This window comes from Diachasmimorpha longicaudata, chromosome 11 (assembly GCF_034640455.1).
Source record: "Diachasmimorpha longicaudata isolate KC_UGA_2023 chromosome 11, iyDiaLong2, whole genome shotgun sequence".
Taxonomy (NCBI): Eukaryota; Metazoa; Arthropoda; class Insecta; order Hymenoptera; family Braconidae; genus Diachasmimorpha; species Diachasmimorpha longicaudata.
The window spans coordinates 7,587,800-7,608,203 of NC_087235.1; the positions used below are offsets into that span (position 1 = coordinate 7,587,800).

General features: G+C 37.5%; 3 protein-coding genes across 6 annotated transcripts; all 3 read right to left on the reverse strand.

Annotated features, from left to right (window-relative positions):
• Positions 1 to 10: 10 nt before the first annotated feature.
• On the reverse strand, positions 11 to 10,113 carry LOC135167599 (disintegrin and metalloproteinase domain-containing protein 10-like). Of its 4 annotated transcripts, XM_064130932.1 has the most exons (17): positions 9,851 to 10,113; positions 9,371 to 9,482; positions 8,957 to 9,214; positions 8,724 to 8,883; positions 7,936 to 8,057; positions 4,715 to 4,970; positions 4,070 to 4,245; positions 3,627 to 3,767; positions 3,089 to 3,213; positions 2,718 to 2,846; positions 2,412 to 2,580; positions 1,995 to 2,164; positions 1,580 to 1,747; positions 1,295 to 1,422; positions 1,113 to 1,227; positions 833 to 967; positions 13 to 619 (listed from the first exon to the last, which is right to left on the reverse strand). In XM_064130932.1, the coding sequence occupies exons 3-17, from the start codon at positions 9,051 to 9,053 to the stop codon at positions 344 to 346; spliced, it is 2,367 nt and encodes a 788-aa protein (XP_063987002.1). In that variant the 5' UTR covers positions 9,054 to 9,214; positions 9,371 to 9,482; positions 9,851 to 10,113; the 3' UTR covers positions 13 to 343. The 4 variants fall into 4 exon arrangements, with proteins under 4 accessions (XP_063987005.1, XP_063987002.1, XP_063987003.1 ...); XM_064130933.1 differs by lacking the exon at positions 9,371 to 9,482; XM_064130934.1 differs by having other exon boundaries at positions 15 to 619; positions 8,724 to 8,865; positions 8,957 to 9,482; positions 9,851 to 10,112.
• Positions 10,114 to 14,712: 4,599 nt separating this feature from the next.
• Positions 14,713 to 17,404, reverse strand: LOC135167605 (abl interactor 2). Its single transcript, XM_064130953.1, has 4 exons — positions 17,253 to 17,404; positions 15,944 to 16,928; positions 15,391 to 15,648; positions 14,713 to 15,147 (listed from the first exon to the last, which is right to left on the reverse strand). Exons 2-4 carry the CDS (start codon positions 16,893 to 16,895, stop codon positions 14,984 to 14,986), a joined length of 1,374 nt encoding a protein of 457 aa, XP_063987023.1. The 5' UTR covers positions 16,896 to 16,928; positions 17,253 to 17,404; the 3' UTR covers positions 14,713 to 14,983.
• Positions 17,405 to 17,802: 398 nt separating this feature from the next.
• LOC135167609 (PRELI domain-containing protein 1, mitochondrial) lies at positions 17,803 to 20,263 on the reverse strand. Its single transcript, XM_064130960.1, has 5 exons — positions 20,123 to 20,263; positions 19,615 to 19,816; positions 19,333 to 19,546; positions 19,000 to 19,248; positions 17,803 to 18,913 (listed from the first exon to the last, which is right to left on the reverse strand). The coding sequence occupies exons 2-5, from the start codon at positions 19,704 to 19,706 to the stop codon at positions 18,752 to 18,754; spliced, it is 717 nt and encodes a 238-aa protein (XP_063987030.1). The 5' UTR covers positions 19,707 to 19,816; positions 20,123 to 20,263; the 3' UTR covers positions 17,803 to 18,751.
• Between the last annotated feature and the right edge of the window lie 141 nt (positions 20,264 to 20,404).

Sequence of the window (20,404 nt, forward strand, 5' to 3'; positions counted from 1 at the left end):
ATTGTTCCAACACAATTAATTTATCTAGTTTACCTACATTAACAATATTACTTCATGGCTCATTGATTAATATCCCTTGAATATTTTAGTAATTAAATAGTCTAGTAGAGCTTTTGAATAATCAATTCAAATTAATATTCACTTCATTTACAATATTTACAGAACGAGCATCAGCTCAGTCTCTTACATTTTAATATCACTGGCAGCATGATTGGCACATTTTTGCAGAACAAATCTATTCACCAAAATTTTGCCCAATTAAATACATTAGCATTGTCGGGAATCCATCATACCCACTCCAAAAATAATATTTTCACTCTCAGTTACAATTTCAATAGCTTTGTTACATTTTAATGGACCTTGTGTCCTTATGAGTAGGCAGTGGCGCTAAATCACTGATTTTTCTCGGCGATGCAATACTCTTCATGGTCTCTAAAATCCTACGCTTGATTCTCGAGAGCTTTTTCGATGCACCCATTGTGCTAATTATCCACTTCGAATTGGGTCGATCAATCACAGGTTCGGGGTGTAAATGACGAAATGATGAATCCTCTGATGTTGGATATAAAATCCGCAGATTGGGCTTTGAAGGTTTGCTGAATGAGATCGTTAGAATAAACTGGAAAAATGGCAATTGCTTAATCGTATGGGGATAGCTTAGTTTAGAGTTTTTCAAATAACACCAAGTTTTAGAAGCTTTTTTCGACAAAAAAAAATGTAACTTTCCAGGAAATTGTTTCATAAAAATCAACAGAAATTATTCAAACCCGGGTGAATTGAACTCTTCAATTGTTAATGTTGAAAATTGAATATCTCATTATAATAATCTTACCAAGCTACTGATGATACCAAGTACCCCAAGGGTAATGACATACCACCGGTCGGTTATCCATCTGTGAACTCTTTCCATACTCATATCAGACAGTAATAATCGCCTGAGAGTTGCTAGCGGCCCAGTGGGATCGACCTATCCGTAAATAATGAAAAAAAGAAAATGTCATACAATCAGGTAGTTGAATATTGCGAAATACGATAATCCAATAAACCTCTATTAAACAAATTGATCCAATATCGCTGATTGAAAAATTCTGTTATTGAATGATGGAATTTACCTCGCGACATTTCTGGAAAATATCGCAGTAGCCATTGTAGTCGTTGCAGGGTGTGCCTGGCTTTGACATCATATTGGGAATCTCGTAGGGAGGGGAATTCCACTCGAAGGATGATCTGTAGACGATAGAACGCAGATTGAAATGAATTGATTCATAGGAATGGCAATGTGATGAATACTTACATGCACGGCTGCTCCTCCCCGGGTAGCTTACAGCATAATTCACAACTTTTGGTTGGAGGATCGATCGGACTCGCACTGCATTGGCAAGATTCTAGGCCATAAGCAAGACAAATGCTCCCTGTACACTCCTAGAAATTTCCTCAATGCTAATTTCTTTTTTATATCTTACAATTATCGTTTTTTCCTTACGACAAATTGACTCAGACCCTCCTCTGAATCAATACTCTTATTTCTCGCAAATTTTAAGGCATTAAGCTAAAACAGGCATTCGTTCTCTTTACATACCCCCATGTAGCAGACAAATTCCTCATTGCAGATTGTTTTATTGGGTTTATTAATGGAAGGAGGACACTGGGGAGTTAGTCCATCGCAGAAGCTAGTGTCTCTGCATCCATTGTTATCCCTACATTTCTCCCCATTACGCAGCGAACACTCCGACGAACAACACGGACCCTTTAATAATCGAAAGTAAAGTGTTTATTCAGTAATCTCGTTGGAATTGCGTTCATTACCAAGAGAGAATAAACTGTGGTTAATTAAAATCCATACGCTGATTTCCTGAAAGGATTCCATCTACATACGTAAATACAGCAACTTATTGAGACACCGAAACACTTCAAGTGGATAAGATTTAGCTAGAATTGAGGGTGAATGGAGGCTCATTAAATATTTACAGTACTGAACAAGAAGGGGCTCTTACCTGACTGGGACTGCATACGGCATTTTCAGTTAAACGACAGGGTATCTCAAAAGGGGCGTGATGAAGTCGTTGAGGATGGCAACAAGGATCATTGCAATCTTCCTCCCAACCGCAATCACATTCCTCTCCCTCTTCGACAACTCCATTTCCACAAATGGCAGTTTGTTGTTCTGGAAAATCGGTGAGATGGGAATTAAGGCAATAAATTTGTAGTTATTTTGACTTTTAAAGTCACATATTAGAAAAGAAAAAAAAATTAAATGCAATTATAAACAATGAAAAGGTCTCACAGTATTAACCTTACAAAATCAATATGAAAAACATTGGAGTGCGAAAGATAAGGGGAGTATTGAAGCAGTGATTGGACAAATAGAGATAGGAATCGATGATCGTGCGAGAATGAGGAATGGAATTTACCAGCAAAGCAGCCCTTGCTAGAGCGTGCCTTGATATTCAACACAGGATTGATGGAGAGTAGACTGCACGGGCTGAATCGATTGTTGTTTCGCTTGTCCCCACTGGTCGCTCGTGCGAACATTATGAAGTTACCATCCTCACCTCCGGGTGAACACTGATCTGGGTCATGCTGGTATGATTACCAGGCATAGTACATTACAATTTCATTAAAACCCATGTACAAGTGCAAGATTCCAGTTCACCAAGAGGTTCCTCCAAGCTCCAAGGAGCTGGCTATTGAAACAAGTGATTAGGAGGAAACCTTACCGGTGAGCCGAAGTTGTGACCAATTTCGTGGGCAAGAGTGACGTGTGATACCGCCGGTGGTACGTGCTTTCCGTAGTTCAGGAGAGTTATTATCCCGGTGTTTAGGGACTTCATACTGCCTCGATAATGCTAACATCACATGTCTTATAGTTATATTGTACCAACAATATCCAAGTACTTTGACCGTAAAATTTTTTTCTAGTTTAATAGATTTATTAAAAATATTCAGTAAGATTAAAAAAACATTATGTTTCTCACATTGTCTTGGCTCTTTTTTCTCTCCAAGTTTTTAAAACACCAAATCGTCTCAATCGAACCATTAAAATTCTGTGAATTTAATTTTCCCTTTACGGATTAATACGACAACTCACCCCATTTTTCTCACAAACCCCTCCTGCATTCTTCAGATCCCCAGTCCACGCAAGCCCCAGTGTTCCCTTCTCAAAATCACGATAAGTAAACATGTACGCCAGGCAAAAAGCGTCGTAATTTTCCTCTGGAATTAACCGGAGAACGTGCACCAGATGAATAGAATACCCAGTCTAGATATCAGACCCAGTGGGAGAGAAAGAGGGCCATTAAAAAAAAGAAAAGAAAATAGATAAAACCCTCAGTTCACCTCAGAGTGAACATAAAACTCAGCCCAAATATTGAATTGAGTGAACGGGGAAATGGCCAAATGAAAGTGAATGGCCACTGGAAAAAACGCGTGAAAGAAGACTTTGCTTATTTGCATGATTACCCCCTTTGGCAAATGCCCTTACGACAGTATTTAACACTGATATTTTTTACATCCAGTTGTAACACAAATAATTATAATTAAGAGTCTGATTTAGCCCCAAAGCACTCGGCTGGAGATTATCGGGAAGTTTTTAGACGAGCATAATTGAAAAATTTTTGTAAACTCACCTGAGAAGAGTTCAAGGTACTCCTCAACGCCGTACTTTCCGGTGAAACGATACGACGGATTATGAAGAGCATCAGTACCGTATATTTTAATTCTCTTTATCATGAAACTTATGTTATCGGGTTGTTCATCCTGATTAAAATCTGCAATGGTTCCATGTAACAAAGGGATTATTTATTCTTCCATTAATCAATAATGGCCAGCTGTTTGGAATTCATAGACTCATTGGTGAAATAAATTATGTGTTAATTACTGGTACGTGACGATAGCAGGTATCGCACGATGAATGATATTCGAACGAGAATCACTTGTGCTTGCCTGATAAGACACAAAGCGGTGATTTGTATTCAAATGGGTGGTGGAGGTGCAGGAAGAAAAAAAAGTGATACCGTGATGAGGTTAAATCACTGATGTGATGATGCATTGAAATTTAAAAAGAGATCACCTGTGTAACGGTATATCGAATTGACTCGTTGAACGTGACGGGTCATGACCTCGATGCAAGCCTCCTCCGATTTATAGTGATCGAAGAACGTGTGATCGGCCTGCAGATACAACATGCATGTTGTTTTTTTTGGGTCAACTGATTTCCGGTTTCGCAGAACGCGTTCCAACCCATCTCTGAAATTATTATTATTATCCTTTATTCTTTACTTCGGTTTATTTTATGCGTTCACTCACAGTTCATTACCGGTAGTACATGCATCTGTAATTAATCGACGTGAGGTTTCCACTGCAGTAGGCCCATGTTTATGCTAATGTTATTCGCGAAACTAGTCGTGTGTTGTGTCACATGTAAACGTATTCTGAATCGTAATGCGTGAGTGAATGCAATTCGGGATATATTGACAGGGAAATCGAATCATTCGTTGATTAACTAAGTTATTGGAAAAATGTGGCGGCAAAAAATGTCATTAAAATTTTTTAATATTAATTTCAATGATACTTCCTCAACATCTTATTATAATTTTATATAGTATAGTTAGATGGAATTTTAGAGGGCTGTTGTTTTCACCGTGAAAATCAAATCAGACCGTTTTACGTATTCATTCCTCAATAGTCTAATTCATGTAAATATTGTTGTAATTACATATGCGTCTGGTTGAATGATAAATTCTCAATAAGACCAGTAGTTCCATATGAAGGTATCATTGGACTAGCCATGGGCAGAGCAACGTCATTAACTCGATATCCAATAGTGTGATAACTGACATCTGCGTTTCGTCTCACAAGTCTTGTATACCTCGTTACTGGCTCGATGTAAATTTCATCAGTAGTAGTAATAACCGTACCATCAAATAAGCCATCCTCAGTGATAATACCCTGTACTTTGGAATTCTCATCGTCTGGAACAAAAGAATGATACAATTCCACTGAACACGAGAATAAATTGACTCAGGTGTAGTTAATGTCTCAGTGAATTCAATTGCAATCTTCAAGCGATGGGAGAAACACTTTGAGAGAACAAACAGATAGAGTTTAAAGCGTTAAACAGTCTCTCCTTATTGCATAAAAAAATTCTCAAAGAGACTTCACGAGCCATTCAGCCAAGTGTGTGCTCTCCAGGAGCTTTTACCCTTTTCATTTCATTCTCATGTTCTTTACACTGTTATTATATCTGGTGGAGATTTTTTTTTTTCATCTTTCTGGGGATATCCTCTCCTTTCATAAGATTCAGGGGAGGATATACTGGGGTAATGGGGCTAGAACCCCCAGTGTATCTGACACCCTTTACGACAACACTGAGGTGTAATGAAAGGATAGACGAGTAAAAACGCCGTAACGACGTCACACGTCCGTAGGTCTTTTCATTTTCCAACTGGGTTAAGTTACATTTGAAGCATCAGCATGTAATTATGCTGATACCTTGCATTTTAATTTATTTTTCAAAAAAAATGAAGAATACCAAGCTTCTTCAATATTAACAGAGAAAAGTATGTTATTAAGTTGAAAAATGCAATGGGCTAATGAAAATTCCTGCAATTACCATAATTAATTGGTTAATTGTATTTTAGAGAATTTTCAAGTTGACTTGAAAAAAAATGTCAATCTAGCCGCTGGAGAATTAAAGTAATTTTTTTAAGACATAAATTACGTTACATTACTTTAATGAAAAGCGTGGGCTTTAAGAGCTTGTGACTCAAAGTTGGAACTCTTTGGAAATCAGTGAGAGCTTGAAATTATGGAAGTAAAAATATGCAACTCGGCATTATTTCCTACCAATTAAAAAGTTTTAAAGAGCGTTTTTGTATCTTCGTTTGCGGTGGGAATAACTGAGGAAAATAAAATTTCAAGATAAAAGCACACCTGATATATCAGTTTTATCCAGCTCAGGTAATTTATGATGTTTTATGTGGTATAGAGAGAACTTTTTTTGAATGGTTGGCGGGTGCTAGGTATTGGAGGCGACAACATCTGGCCATTGAAATGAAATACCGCTTGAGTAGTTTGAACGAGATCGTATGTCATATCCTGCCTGTGTCTACTGGCATCATTTTTATGCCTTCATCCCCGTTGGAGAAGAAAAGGTACTAAAAGCTTGCTGGCACCAGTGATACCTCTGCTAGCATTAAATCTCCTCCATCTTCATCTGTCTACCCATATCTATTCTTTTTTTCTTCGCTAAACCCAACGTTCATCCATCGAACGTGTCGACAATTTCCGACTACCTTTTTTTCTGATTTCTATCGAGTAGAAAGAACACTGGCCTGGCGTGTAGCTCACAGAATTTCCTTTTTTTCTCTTTTTTCATATTAAAGTCATAATTTTTAATTGCTAATAAGTCGCGATCATGCGAGGTAAAAGTGAATTCTGATTGATATAACGCCCATCATTTCGTCTGGATATGTTGATCATAAAAATAAAAAAAAAATCATTTGATAACTCGTTTATAACTGGAAACATGCCCAGTCACATTTCTTTCTTTTTTTTTCAAGCTCGAAATGAGCCTTGACTCATGGAAATTAGACCATTACTTTAGAAGATATGGGTGATTCAGAAAGTTTCATTTTACCACATCTCCTAGAATATGTCAATGGGACTTCTCTTTCATAAGAGACGATTCTCCCATAGATTTCATGAGTTCCATGAACCCCCACCACAAAGGATTAAGAAGAAATAAAGGCGGGTATAGAGTGAGTTAGCCGGAAAGACGAGGAAAGATAAAGACAGAGGCGGAAATAGTAAATTCGACGGAGCGTATATTGTGGGCAATCCGCTGGTGGCCACCAAGACCCTGTGAAGCGCAGCTTAATTCCTCACCCACCTGGAAAACCCGCTGGTAACGTGCCAGCTCGATAGTTTTGGCTTCCATTATTTTGAATATACTTTTATGCACAACAATATCCTATGTCATGTCTTATTTTTATAAGAAAAGAGTCCTTTGCAGATTCACTTAATTACCTAAGCTGATTTTAAGTTTTTTTTTTTTTTTTTTTCATTTAGAAGTAAAAATGAAATGACAAAGACTCCCGAAATAATCTATCAGGTTTGTAACTTTATTTGGATTGAATTGCTTGAGCGATATTAGGATATAAACATATATATCACGAGATACACGAGTCAGTCCTGTCAGTCGCAAAGCTTTCCAATTTGTCCTTCTGTTCAACCAGCATCAGAGATCTAGGATGAGTCTCATACAACCCCCTGGTGAATACTTTTTCTCGGTCAATGGGAATACAAATGGAAATGAACTTTTTTTTTTGGGGAAAATCCCCGAGAGGGATTTTATAATTTTTATTTGTCGGCACAGCTCGATAAATTCCACATTTTAATAAAATAGTGATTTTTGAAATTGAAATTTTTCGATTCATCTCAACATTGCTTGCTTTGTTAAAATCGTTAAAATGGTAGAATAGACCTCGAATGATTTAGAATCAACAATGTACATATATACATAGCTCCCCTCCCTACTAAACTTCCATTTCTCCTCATTGTAAGTGGGTTCTGCTCGAATTTCCAAGCCACGAGGTAGCGCAATGTGAAAAGGTTTAGAGGGAAACTGGTGAATCTGGAAAATCGAGTTATCGCTCTCATTCCCCGATTCTGGAGTCTAGGGCGTGCGAATGCCTGTGTCAACTAACCACTCCAAGCTTTTTACCATCCTTTGACCGGATTTCTTCTATCTCCAGTAAGGAAATTGATTGCATATTCAATTTCTCAGGCAGTCTGTTTACCGATTACGTCTCGTAATTTTCATTTTTTTTTTCTTTCAAGTGTACCTCCCTTTCGTGCGTTTCCTTCTACATCGCTATTCGTTTTATTGAATTTTTCAGAGATGATAAAATGTGAGAAAAAAACATTTCCACTCACCCTCGAGCGTTCCCATATAAATGTGAGATGAATCGAATGAAATTGGACGGCCACTCGATGCCTCAAAGATGGCATTTTCGTGGTACAAAGTCGTGTCCCGGACGAGGCGCATCCTATAAGTTCTGAAATTAGATTAAATCATGAGTTCAAAGCTTGGAGATGCTACAAAGGATTCGTGGAATGTTGGTGATGAATATTTCCCTAAAGCTATATCGTCATGTTGACTGTTGAAAAAAACATCGGATTTCCTGAATTTTACCCTTTAATACAGCCAATTTCAATTTATCCAGTCTTCTATGTATTCGACTATAAACTTTGAAAAGCATTTTTTACCGCAAAAAAAAAAATGACAAACTAAATAAATGTCATTATCACAAACTATACAATATGAAATTTCACGATTATCCTATTGGAATACAGAAAACTTTCGTGACCTATTATGAAATGTCATACTGTGATGAATGATTACCCGCTAAATGGGAAACTACAGTTAATATCGTGGCTGACGTTGTACTGCGGCCACTTAACGTCAAAATGCAAATTGACTGAAACGGTGGAGGCCGTTGTCAAAATGCTCTAGCGACTCATCACACCACTTATTAGTCATTAACACCATTAGTTACCTAGTAGTGAATGACAGCCATTGTAATTCACTAGAGCGTAGATAATTATCAGAATATTTCATGGCGATGAATGAGTGGTTAGGGAGTAGTGCAGGAGAAAAGGGCGTCAATTTTATGTTGAATATCATCATCAGATAAATATAATAATATAAATAAGAGGAATACCTTTCAAATGCTGTTACATTCAACCAAAGCATCTCTCCCCTTCTTCGTAGATCTCGTCGTCCTCGTATCCGATGTCTCTTCAGCATCTCCGTGTCATAATGAACAGCTGTGTAATGTCTTATATACGATCCCTCCCTTATACCTGCACAATTATTCATACCTGATGAACAACACTGTATCATAAGAAAAGGCATTTATCAATTCATCATCTAGGAGCATCAATATATTCTTACTCCTGTCTGGTATCAGGAACTGTGGCTCCAGTGGTGAGGCCACAACAAGCCATTGCCACATCAGGAATACTCCCAATCTCTTCAGTTGTACTCCCATTATCCTAACAGCATGAAAAGTTCGATTCCAACTTCTATCTTCCACTTTAACTTTCCACCTCCATCTGTCTTTATTCCCTCTTAGCTCCTATTCTCCAACTTTGTATCACCAGCGATCAATCCATTCAAAGTTGTTCACGATGTATATTTATGATTTTTGAGCTTTAAAAATATGAGAATTTGATCTCAGTAGCGGAAAGAAAAGAATATTCAATGTATGTGAATCACCAGGCGAACAATAGTCGTTAAGCATATGTATACACAGACATGTGTATAAGTCAGGCCTGTGAAATTTTCTCTAAAAGTACTAGTTCTTACGCGAAGACCATATATCTGACAGACGACTTTGGACTTTTAATTTAGATTAGATTTCAATTTCCATTCAATCCATCATATTTTCACTCGTAGTTAACGACATCAGTATGTAGACCTGTAGAGGTACGATAAAAGAATATTGTTATTGTAATGAAAATTCATTGGGAAAATCCACTTGTTCTCCCAATTGGCCATTAATATCAACGATAGGATGACAATAATATTTCCATTTGAAATATCAGAATTGTGCCAATTCGTTATTCGTTATTGAAATATTGGTGAATGAATCAAGTAAATAATTGTGCCGAAAATATTTGACAGAGTGGCAAAATAGAAATGGCAATTAAAATGTAAAATTATTGCTATTTATTTGATCATTTAAATACGTTCATCTCATCTATATAATTCATAATATCGATACAAATAAATATTATTCTTTTATCAACAATTTATAATTTTACATTTAAATTCAATGCTGCTTACTGTGCAATGTCGCCTGCATTCATCGGCAAAATCAAAACATTCTCTTCTCATCGGCCTCCACTTCTCTGATATCAAAGCACACCGAAGGCCTTCAAAGCCCTTAATTACAATAATCAGAAAACCATTGAGCACGTGGTATCAACAAACATGACTGGGTGTTTATCAACTATCAGATGAGGAGGACAAATGACAAGGGTTTACACGGGAGTGAGCACACACCCAACCTGGTGGAGCGCGCCCGGCGCACTGCCACTGACCCGATCCTAGTAGAATATCCCCCACTATAGTCAGCCATCCCTTCGCAATCAACTACAGACAAGGGAGGTGAATGTGTGAACGGAGAAAGGATTGTAGTGTGCGAGTTAACGGAGAAGGGGTGGAACTGGTGGATAAGAGTTGCAAGCATTGCGAATGCTCGTCGGATGATAACCCAAGTGTTGGGGCTATTCCGTCAAGCAATGGGAATCGGGTTTTTTCGAATTTCAAGGGGGTTTTTAACTCATCCGATTGTTCAAAAAATTTCATTGATTTTTTATAAGAAAGAAGAAAAGAAAACCATGTTTTACACATATATTTGGTTATCCTATAAATTTGAACGGGCATGAGGCTTTCATTTGGAGGCAAGTAGAGGCCCACTGCTTTACTGCTTTAAAATTTATGAATTCCGGATATTGTGCAATTGATACTTCTAAGTCAAATTACTAATAACTATAGAATTTCTACAATGAAAATGTCAGCCCAAGTTTACACTTACCAGATAATTGCGTACCCTTCGGGATTAATTGCACACGTCGATGCTAAAGTGACACGCAAACTTCTCTCTCCTGATATGTATAAAGTTACCCGTCGAGGGTAAAAAAAATTGAAACTTCCAGGACAAGGTATTTCCGTATGAAAAATAATGAAATTCAACGTCATGCACAGACGTCCCGAGCATCAGGAAATAAACACCCTGGTGAACCCCTGGCAACTAAGTATATCTGCTGCTGCTGCAGAGTGCCAAACAGTTGCTTTGCTTCCACCTCGAACCTCCCTCGACCGTTACTTTTGTTCTTTACGTTCCCAGCGGGTGGTTTTCTGTTTCTCCCTCAAGCATCTTCCAATGAAAAGAGTTATGAAGAAAAAAAACAGGGAATGGAAAAATACAATAGAAAATGTAGAATTGTGAAAAACCATCTCGAGAGAATACAACGTGAACTTTAAAAAATATTATTTGAATGGTTAACGAAGGGAGCTTTCGTTCCCACGAGGAATAAACGGTCTACTCACAGTGGATACAAATAAATTCACATTTTTCCGCATGTACGTGGAAAACCATTTGACAGTTTTACAATTGATTCAGGGATTAAATTACAGTTTCTCGTAGGCGAAGCAAGCAAATATAAATATATAGTGTATGATGTATGTTAATCCGAAACACTTGCGCTCTATTCTTAATCAATCATCTGATAGTAGGGGAAGTATAGTTTGATAAAAATTTTCAAAATTATCCCAAAAACCGCTTAAACTTTTTCAGTCCTTATTTGAATTTGCAGTTGAAGTTAATTCATTTCAAGAGGTGTCGAATATTAAGATATTAAAAGAATAATACTAAGAACGAGAATTAATTAGAAGGGAAAACTATATGAAACACAAAATCACCCTTTCGGATATAATTATCTTCATTTTATGATGGGGATTATAATTGTTATTGTGGAAATAAAATTTAATAATTGCGTGCTCTATGTACACTCACATACACATATATATATATACCTTTGGTACCGAAATACGGAGCTTAATTGTCATGCAAACGCTGTTGCTCTGAATAATCTACCCAAGCGATAGTATTCATCAAACTCTCGCTCGTGGAACGAGAAGCTTCTCATTTTTTTCCCTTCCCTATTTGTTTTCCCATAAAGCATTCATTTATCTCACTCCATGAAACACGAAACTCCTGTTGATTATTCTATGCAGAATACTTTGTTGGTAAATGATAAAGCATATTACTCGGTTTGCCGCACCCCAAGTTTCATTTCAGTGGAGTAGCATGCGATGGTACAATGGAAACAACGCGAATTATGGTGGAGGTTGGGACAAGTGTAGGTGGCTTTAGTTAATGGACAGACACTGAAAACTAAAATGCTGTAGCAACTCCCCTATCCCCTTATTCCTTGGTGAACAACACGGAGAGCCTCAGAGTAAAAGCCTTGCACACCCCATGGCAATTGGAAACTTTGTCCCATCATCAGAGACTATTTGTTGCACTTTGAGCGAACAATATCCTCCCCAGTTCCTCGAGGATTATTAATTAGCATTAATTCGAATAGAGACGGTGAAAAAAGTTTGCCTCAACTAAGAGGAAAATTGAGTATACACAAAACAAAAACAATTAATACATATTGCCATTACCAAATACGTAAAAAGAAATAATTGACGTAATCAATGTATAATTAAAGGACATTGTCCAGGAAAAGCACCTATTTCATTCTATAAATACTTTAAATTGCTAAAAAACCTCTAAATCAATTGAAAAAGTAAACGAAAAGCATAATTCAGAGAGCCAGTTTCACCACATGAACTGATCCGGAATTTGTTATCACTTAAATCGCTGCTCCAGCCGTGGTCAACAATGCCATAAAAACTCCTGACCAACTTCCCCATAAATAACGGAAAATACAGCTTCATCCATTTCGCCCTCAATTTTTAATTCATTCTCCCAGTATTAGTGTACCTTTATTTGATACAGAAGTACACTAGTTTCATAAAGCATTAATTGAGTTTAGGATTTATAGTTGTGAGATGGTGTATCCGTGTGGAATAGGAATTCTGCCCCTTTATTCGTACATCAGAAGTTATATCTTGGGTTTTGGGGATAAGAGGGTTGAGAACCTCAATGTGGTAAGCGATGGTGAAAGATACTTTTTTTAGGGTTTTTTTTTCTCTCCACTGGTATAAATTGTGAAGTGGATATTGTTACCCAAATCGGTTGAAACGGCTCGTGATTGTGGTATGAGTGGTGTCAGTCGGGACCGATATTTTATATCGTTTAGGGACACATGCTTCGGTACATACTGGAATCTCGGAAAAACGCGAATATAACGGTCTTCGAGGTGATATAAGCTTTGCACATATTCGCTTGTATTTATTCCAGAAAAAAACTCGGGATAAATCTCGAAACAACATGTTTACAAAGCTGATAGGTGATGTCGTAAAGGAGTTTATTCCATGTCTCATATTGTATATGTTGACCTATAAACTGGAAGTGAAATGTAATTCATTCCTGGACTATTTTTGGGCAATATATGTTCAAGATAATTTGTAACGGCTTGGACGTTTATTCTAGATATTTTTAAGTAATTTATAAAATATTCAACGAAAATTTGAAATTTTGTTTTCTAATAATCTCAACCAAGGAATAAACTCCGATTTTAAATTCAAACGCATAAATTTGAATTCACTCATTGTTGGAATCATGGCAGACTGCCTACAAAATCCAGCAGACAGAATTGCCGTAATGCTCCCCCCCCCTGCAAATCAAATTCCTGTATATCTATGGCAGACTGGATGAAATTAATTGCAGCAATTAAGCACGATTTATTGATGATGTTCGCGTACTCCACTCTAACCATATATGTGTATGAGTTTTGAAACACGTCAGGTAGTTGGCATTCAGTCATAAATTGACGATGGGTGATTTATTGCCAAACCACCGCGACTGGTCTTGACAAGCATTTCACATAATGCACTGGAGATATCGAGTTTATTGACAGATTTTTACTTCGCTATATGTTTACTCGCTGAGAGTAGGTAATAAATAAAAATGTTGCGCAATTGTTTGAGTGGAAGTTGTAGAGGAATTTCATATCACTCGTTATTATTTTTATCCTCTGTAATAAAGAAATGTTCCACGTAAATTCTCATTAAATACTCGGAAAATGGCGCTCTTTTTACTGTTTTTTCAAAGTCCCTGAAATTCTTTTTCGTTAGGTTAAAAATCGATATTTAAATAAATCATAATCTTGCTCTTATTAATAAATTGGGTGGTGCCAGATGGCATGACCCGTTGTGGTCTTTCACCTACCCCCGTCCCAGGCTAATTCCCTACCCGCACCGGGATTCGAAACGGCGTTACTGGGACTGCTCCTTTTATAAGAATTCAAACTGGCATTGAGAATATCCTTCCATCATGCCATTATAAACGGCATTTAGTCCACTATAAGAAGATTAATTTTCTGCAGACGAAGATCATTTCACTGAATTGAAATTAGATTTTTTGTTTGAAGTAATAAAACCGCAATTGTATTTTACGACCTATTGGGTCCACTTAGGAGACAACATTAATGGCAAAAGCTCTTATCACCAGATCAAATAGAAAGATATGGTTTTTCGGATTTAGTCCAGGTTGATAGTGGTAGCTGTAAATAACGGCGATTAAGATAAAATGCTCGTGTTTTGCGTTTAATGGAAGAGCAGCGATTTTTTGGCATGTAGAGACGACCATATTTATTCCTGAGGAAAGAACCTCTTAATACATGTACTACATCATGTATCATTACTTAAAATTTCGTTTTTTTTTCACATTCATTACGATATCTTTTGATTGGAGTGGATTTCTCTTCGTTTATCGTAATAGGCCAAATTACAACTTCAAAGTGCATAAATCTGAAGTCTCTGAACCCATTAACGCAACTGACAGATTTCTCCCGGGATTACTTGGAGAATTTGAGAGTCACTGAGTGTGGAGAATCGATCGAAGTATTTTCATGGTGTACGCAAGCTTGCATATTCGTGAAATAACGATAGTATAGAGTGTCCAGGTAGTGGCACATACTCGGAGAGAATAACGTAGTAAACATTAAGATTGAAAGAAACAAACTAAATATTTTTCATTGCTGCAACTTTAATCCTGAAAATGCTACATGAGATATATATTACAAAATTTTTCGAGTACAAGTTCCCCTTACGTAACAGTGTCAAAATACACGATATCTGGTAGAATGCGGTTATTTTTATCAAGTTTTGTTAATATCTTGATAATGATGTTAAACATTATGAGCCAATGTAAAAGCTTAGTAACTTTACACTTGTTAGCACTTAATCGCTGATTAATATTTAACTTCAGCACCTTTCACTCTAAATTCAAACTGAATTTCAAACACACGGCTCGACGTAATTACCAGGAAATAGCCCAGTTATACCATCCATCACCCCCTCCCACCATCCATCGTCATTTTTCTTCAGGACGTAGATGACACTGCTCTCCTGGAAGCTGAGTTCGTCCTCTTTATCAGCGTAGTAGTCATAAATTGCTACGACTGTAACAAGAATTATGATGAATTATCACTTTTTAAATTGTAGAAGCATTTTGAAAGATCAAACTAAAGCTCTAATGAAAAAATAAAATCATAAGAAGCTTTGAGAATTATCTACGAATCTACGAAAAATTATACAGGAGTGGGAGGCTGCAGAGAAGACTGTCATCAATAATTTTGTGAATCCCCCTTTGCTTTCGAGATATTTACTCAAAATTGAATTTATGGTTAAATGAAAATGGGAACCTTTTTCAATGTAATTCTTGGGCACCCAACCAGGGAGATCCTCCTCGTCAGGTACAATGGGCATTATAGCACTACCCTGTATGTGACCTTGGGGTCTACCAAATTGCGAATGTTCGTCTTGCTCGGGCGGTGGTGGTGGCAAGGGAGGACTACCAGCACCACTGCTTCGGCTAATTTGGTGAGAGAACCTGTGCGGTAATGTATGATGTCCGGTGTAATCCGCCATGTCACCGATTCCAACTAACGGCGAGGGTGGAGCTGGGGAAATTTAATGAATTGTATTAATCTTGTATGAAAGGGAAGAGTAGATAAACCAAAAAATGTGGGAAAAATTAATGAATTTTTTTTTCTGTAACAAAAATCCAATCATTGAATTTTTATTCAGTCAGTTAAAACGTTTTTAGCTCCATTTTTTTGCTCAATTTTCTCTCCATGTACTTATATTGTTTCATTCTCCTTTATGAAACGATATTTTTTCATTGTTATAAAAATGTATTTACTGCTAAAACACCAAGAATTATCTCTGAAAAGACCAATAACTTAATCAACTTACGAGGCATGCTAATGTGCTGCTCCTGCAAGTATGAACTATTCCCAGTGAGACTTGGTGGAGCTGGTGGCGGAATTTGCGGATGACTCTGTAACGGATGGACAGTTCCGACTTGTGGGGGCGACGTGTGTTGCACCCCAGTGACATTATTACTGTGACTGTTATGAGGAAGTGTGTTATGCTGAGTTGTGTGAGCATGGAGTGGAAGAGTACTGTAACCAGGACCACGTTCACGTCGAGGATGTCCAAGTGGATAATTCGGTGCATAATGACTTGGGACTTGTGGAGGCGCCACAGCTGGTGGTGTTCTGTATTCTCTGGAGCCCTTGCTGAGGGTTCCAGTCCTAGCTGCTTGTGGCGGCGTTGGAGGTTTTGTTGTGGGAGCTGGACCGACCATGGCCGCTGCCAATCCTGATCCACTCGACACTGCTCCCAAACTCTGAACACTCCCTTGACTTCCGCCTCTCTGTTTACTCCTGGGGGTGCCACTGCTCCTCACCCCATGCCCTATCTCATCCAGAGTGTTGTAATCAATACTTTTTCGCACGTATTTTATCGGTTTTTCGGGATTAGCTGGCGCTATGATTTTGTACTGTCTCGTTGTCATTTTATTGGCTGTCAAGACACCTATCTCTCGTCTTGCCACTTTTTCTTTGTGAATCATCACTGTCTGCGCTATATGATTCATCTGACTCTCCATCTCCGCTAACTGGGATGTCTGGAGATCTAGGAGCTGCAAGAAATTGTACGCCAGGGTATTTATCTGATATGCTACACTCGCAAGTGACTGGGTTGTGAAGTTTTTAGTTTCCTCCAGGGCTATTCGCTTGTTCTCAGCTTGAAAGTAATTCGCCTCACAGTATTCAGCTACGCGTTCCAAATTTGTATGGCTATCGGCTAGATTACTCCGCCCCTCCGGTATATCCTGACGTAGCAGGGCCGCTAGTTCTGCCATTTTTATTTTCCGCTTCAGACGTATTTTGAGTCTCTGAAATTACGACAATTTTATTTTTTATAGACAGATCAACTTTTCATTGAAAATTTAATGACTGGTTGACATTTTTCTAGTAATATTTATATTCTTCTAATAATTGGGTACTTAAAGGAGATGATATAGATATTTATTATGATCTGCAAATGTAAGGAGAAATGTCATTTTTCTATTGATATTTACAACTGCAGTCTTTACATGCATCAAAATGGAGGCAAGTTTCCTCACTACCCTGGTTTTGATTGATTATTGAAATATATATGCGTTGTTGAGGAAATACGCTCTCTAATGATTGTGAATCAGTAAAAATTGCGAATGTACCTTTTTTCAACTAAATGTAGTTTAATTTTCTTCCAGGCTGAGGCAGAGAGCAGTCACACCTAAATATTCCACAAGAAGTTTATGCAGCGGGGCGGTATGGGTGAGTCGGGATTCGTATGAAGATCCCCTTTCGTAAAGCATGTAGACTAAAACAGAGGCTCATGCCAATGTTAGTATTGACTGCGAAAGTTCGAGGCACCACCGTCGATTCTGGCGGCCGGCGGTGAAAACGGGAAATCCGTATGTAGATAGCAGACAAGTGATTTCCTTTCGCAAAATCAACTAATAACTAATTCTATAAATAGAATTATTGCATTTGGAGAAAAGCAATCATCCATTGGCAGATTGGCTGTCTGCATATCAATTGAGTCGGGTGAACATGCAATTATTTTTGGTATAGTGTTGGACTAGCGTAAAACTCCGGTGTAGGTGTCACTAGGCGAACGTTAAATTCCCTAGAGTTCCATTTTTTTCATATACTCTTTTGATTCTTTTTTCAAGTCTGAAGAATTCATTAGGCATTCCCGTGGTAACATTTTAATAATTCACCTTTATCATTTATTTATTTATTTATTTTAAGACAATATAAAATGACTCCTGGACTTTCTATTTACATAATTCCATGTAGTTTACAGAGCGCATCCTACAATTATACAATTTAGTAATTTGTAATAATTTTTACTCAGACTACTTGGATCGATAACGTTAAGTTATTTATTGCTGTGAATCGATAAATCTCTATTTGAGGGCTTTATTATGCTCACATGGGCTGTAACTGTTGAACAATTCATTAGCTCATTCTTATCATTGGACAAATGTGGAAAAATGCAGTTTCATTTTTATTCTATTTTTTTTTTTCAATTTGACACAAATACATTATCTAATCGTTATAGAAAGTGAGTCGATATTCGTCGCTTCCACCTTTGCAGAATTCTCTGGCAGTAATGAAACAGGAATGATTTTTCTGGGAAAAGTGAACGAATGGATAGGAGAGAAGGCCAGGGTCTCCAATTTATTTTTTAATTAATGCTCTCTATAGACTTTATAGAGTTCCCTGGAAAAAATAATCATTGACGTAATTATTCTACTTAAAAGTTTTTCTTAATTTTTTTCATGTATCCCTTTTTCAGAGGCTAACATTCCAAGCATTTTGTTTAATTCGAGAAACAATTTTATCAATTAAATTCGGATATCCGTTGATTCACTTAAGGAATATTTTTGATTTCAAGCGAGCTAACGAATTTTTCATAATGATGTTTTCCGTAGAGCAAATTGACAGCTAAATAGTGGTCATAACATAAATTTTTCTGTCTCTTTTAAAATTGGAGATAGTTGCAACAGACTAATACACAAAATTCGCTGGAACTATTTTCCACTTTGCTCCTGAATAGACAAATAACCGGATTTTAATATTCATTAACTTAGCGCAGAACCTTTGTCCTTTTTGTGACTAACCCTCACACTCCTCACTGCTGGAGTTAAAACATATGACAGTTGTTCTAGGACTGATTCGGTTGGCAAGCCACATACATCGGACCAGCTCTCTTTTTTGCTAAATCTGTAGCTTTTTTCGCGGCGTCTTTCACTTTTTCTGCTTTGTCATGAAGCGAGTGCTGGAGATCTTCAGCTGCATGCGTAAATTTGGCCATGGATGGTTCATCCTAAAAAATTAGTCAAGAATTTACGCATTTTTTTCGTACCGAATTTGCAACCCAATATTTTCAATGAAAAATTACTCTATTCTTACATAGCTAGTAAATCCCATTTGCGCTAACGTTGGACTCATCTGCTGAGCTGTACCTGGAAACATATGAGCGAGTACGTAATTAAAGCCACCGCTCATCTTCATGCAATTTTTCTTGAATCTTTCCAGGCCAAATGCTTGAATTGCACTTCGAAATCCAAACAATGAACTATCGATCCATGCTGATCTCTGAGCCACTGTCCAATTTTTATTTTCATCCGATACTTTATACACCACTTTTTCAATAACACTCTGAAATCATTATTTGAAGTTAGATATTCTGAAATCAATTCAGAATTTGAAGAAGATGAACCTCTCCTCTCTCAACTCTCTCACCATGACTTTCGTATACCCCAAATTCCTCGTGTAAGACGTCAAAGTCTTTTGTTCAGGATCAACAATAGTCTCTTCTACAATTTTAACAACATTTTTACTGATAAACCTTTCCCCCCACTTGGGCACCCTGTTTGTCTTCGTCAGTAGTCTCTTTGTGTATAATTTTCCATCTTGTACTTCTCTGGTTATTGTGTCTTCGGTCAGAACGTGCGAACTGAAATGAAAACCCATTGATCTTTGGAACTCACGTCATTGTTCAGTAAAACTATGTTCATTATTCACCTGTGGGGATTGGGGTACCGTTTCCAAAAGCCCTGAGCAACCTGACTCCAATCGAACTGAAAAGTCGTGCTGTTCTCATAATACTTGACCATTATTCCCACAAGTCAAAATAATCGATCAAGTAAAGTCAATATATGGAATTTGGGGTCGAGGTACTTGCGGCTCTCACCGAGATAATAGAATAGTTTTTCCATTCGATCTCCTGAAAATAAAAAATTATTCGATACTACTCAAGATTGTATTCATGGGTGTTCTGCCCTCGACCCACTCCCATAATTTCAAAATTATATAATTTTGGGAGAGGAAAGTAAGCTATTGGTTTTATGAATAAAAAACGTCCTGATTGTAGCCATCAATGGGCCTTAAAAATTCATAAAAGTTGCGCGAAGCGAAACATTAATGATAAAATAATTGTTGCTCATAGAAATTGAAAGCACATGGTGGCCATAGTCCATGATTTTGACGGATTAACCATGGAAATGATGAAATTATCAGATAAATACCTCACCTGAAGTTACGGCTGAGTGACGGTAGGAGGATATATTTCCGAATTTATGTCCAGGAGACCATAATTTCCAATAAATATCGACGATAAGGTGATAATCGGGCAATACAAAGGTAGTGGATGACGTCCAATATACAATTTTCGAGTGCTTATCAACTTGGACTTGGGAATAATACACAGTGCGTGCAGGATCGATGAGCCAAATATCGCCCTGACTCGGGGGGCATCACGTTGGCAGCACTGACCTCGCCTACTTCCCTCGATAGAACAAAAAAGAACACCATC

What these genes read in the sequence shown, in the direction of transcription:
- LOC135167599 (XM_064130933.1), bottom strand. Translation starts at nt 9,053, where the DNA reads ATGGGAGTACAACTGAAGAGATTGGGAGTATTCCTGATGTGGCAATGG. An exon ending in CCGTATGCAGTCCCAGTCAG is followed by an intron (nt 1,748 to 1,994) that starts GTAAGAGCCCCT and finishes CGATTATTAAAG; the next exon opens with GGTCCGTGTTGTTCGTCGGA. An exon ending in TTGGTATCATCAGTAGCTTG is followed by an intron (nt 620 to 832) that starts GTAAGATTATTA and finishes CCATTTTTCCAG; the next exon opens with TTTATTCTAACGATCTCATT.
- LOC135167605 (XM_064130953.1), bottom strand. Translation starts at nt 16,895, where the DNA reads ATGGCAGAACTAGCGGCCCTGCTACGTCAGGATATACCGGAGGGGCGG. An exon ending in GCAGCACATTAGCATGCCTC is followed by an intron (nt 15,649 to 15,943) that starts GTAAGTTGATTA and finishes AAATTTCCCCAG; the next exon opens with CTCCACCCTCGCCGTTAGTT. An exon ending in CAAGAATTACATTGAAAAAG is followed by an intron (nt 15,148 to 15,390) that starts GTTCCCATTTTC and finishes TTCTTGTTACAG; the next exon opens with TCGTAGCAATTTATGACTAC.
- LOC135167609 (XM_064130960.1), bottom strand. Translation starts at nt 19,706, where the DNA reads ATGGTCAAGTATTATGAGAACAGCACGACTTTTCAGTTCGATTGGAGT. An exon ending in CGGTACCCCAATCCCCACAG is followed by an intron (nt 19,547 to 19,614) that starts GTGAATAATGAA and finishes TTTTCATTTCAG; the next exon opens with TTCGCACGTTCTGACCGAAG. An exon ending in TGGGGTATACGAAAGTCATG is followed by an intron (nt 19,249 to 19,332) that starts GTGAGAGAGTTG and finishes TAATGATTTCAG; the next exon opens with AGTGTTATTGAAAAAGTGGT.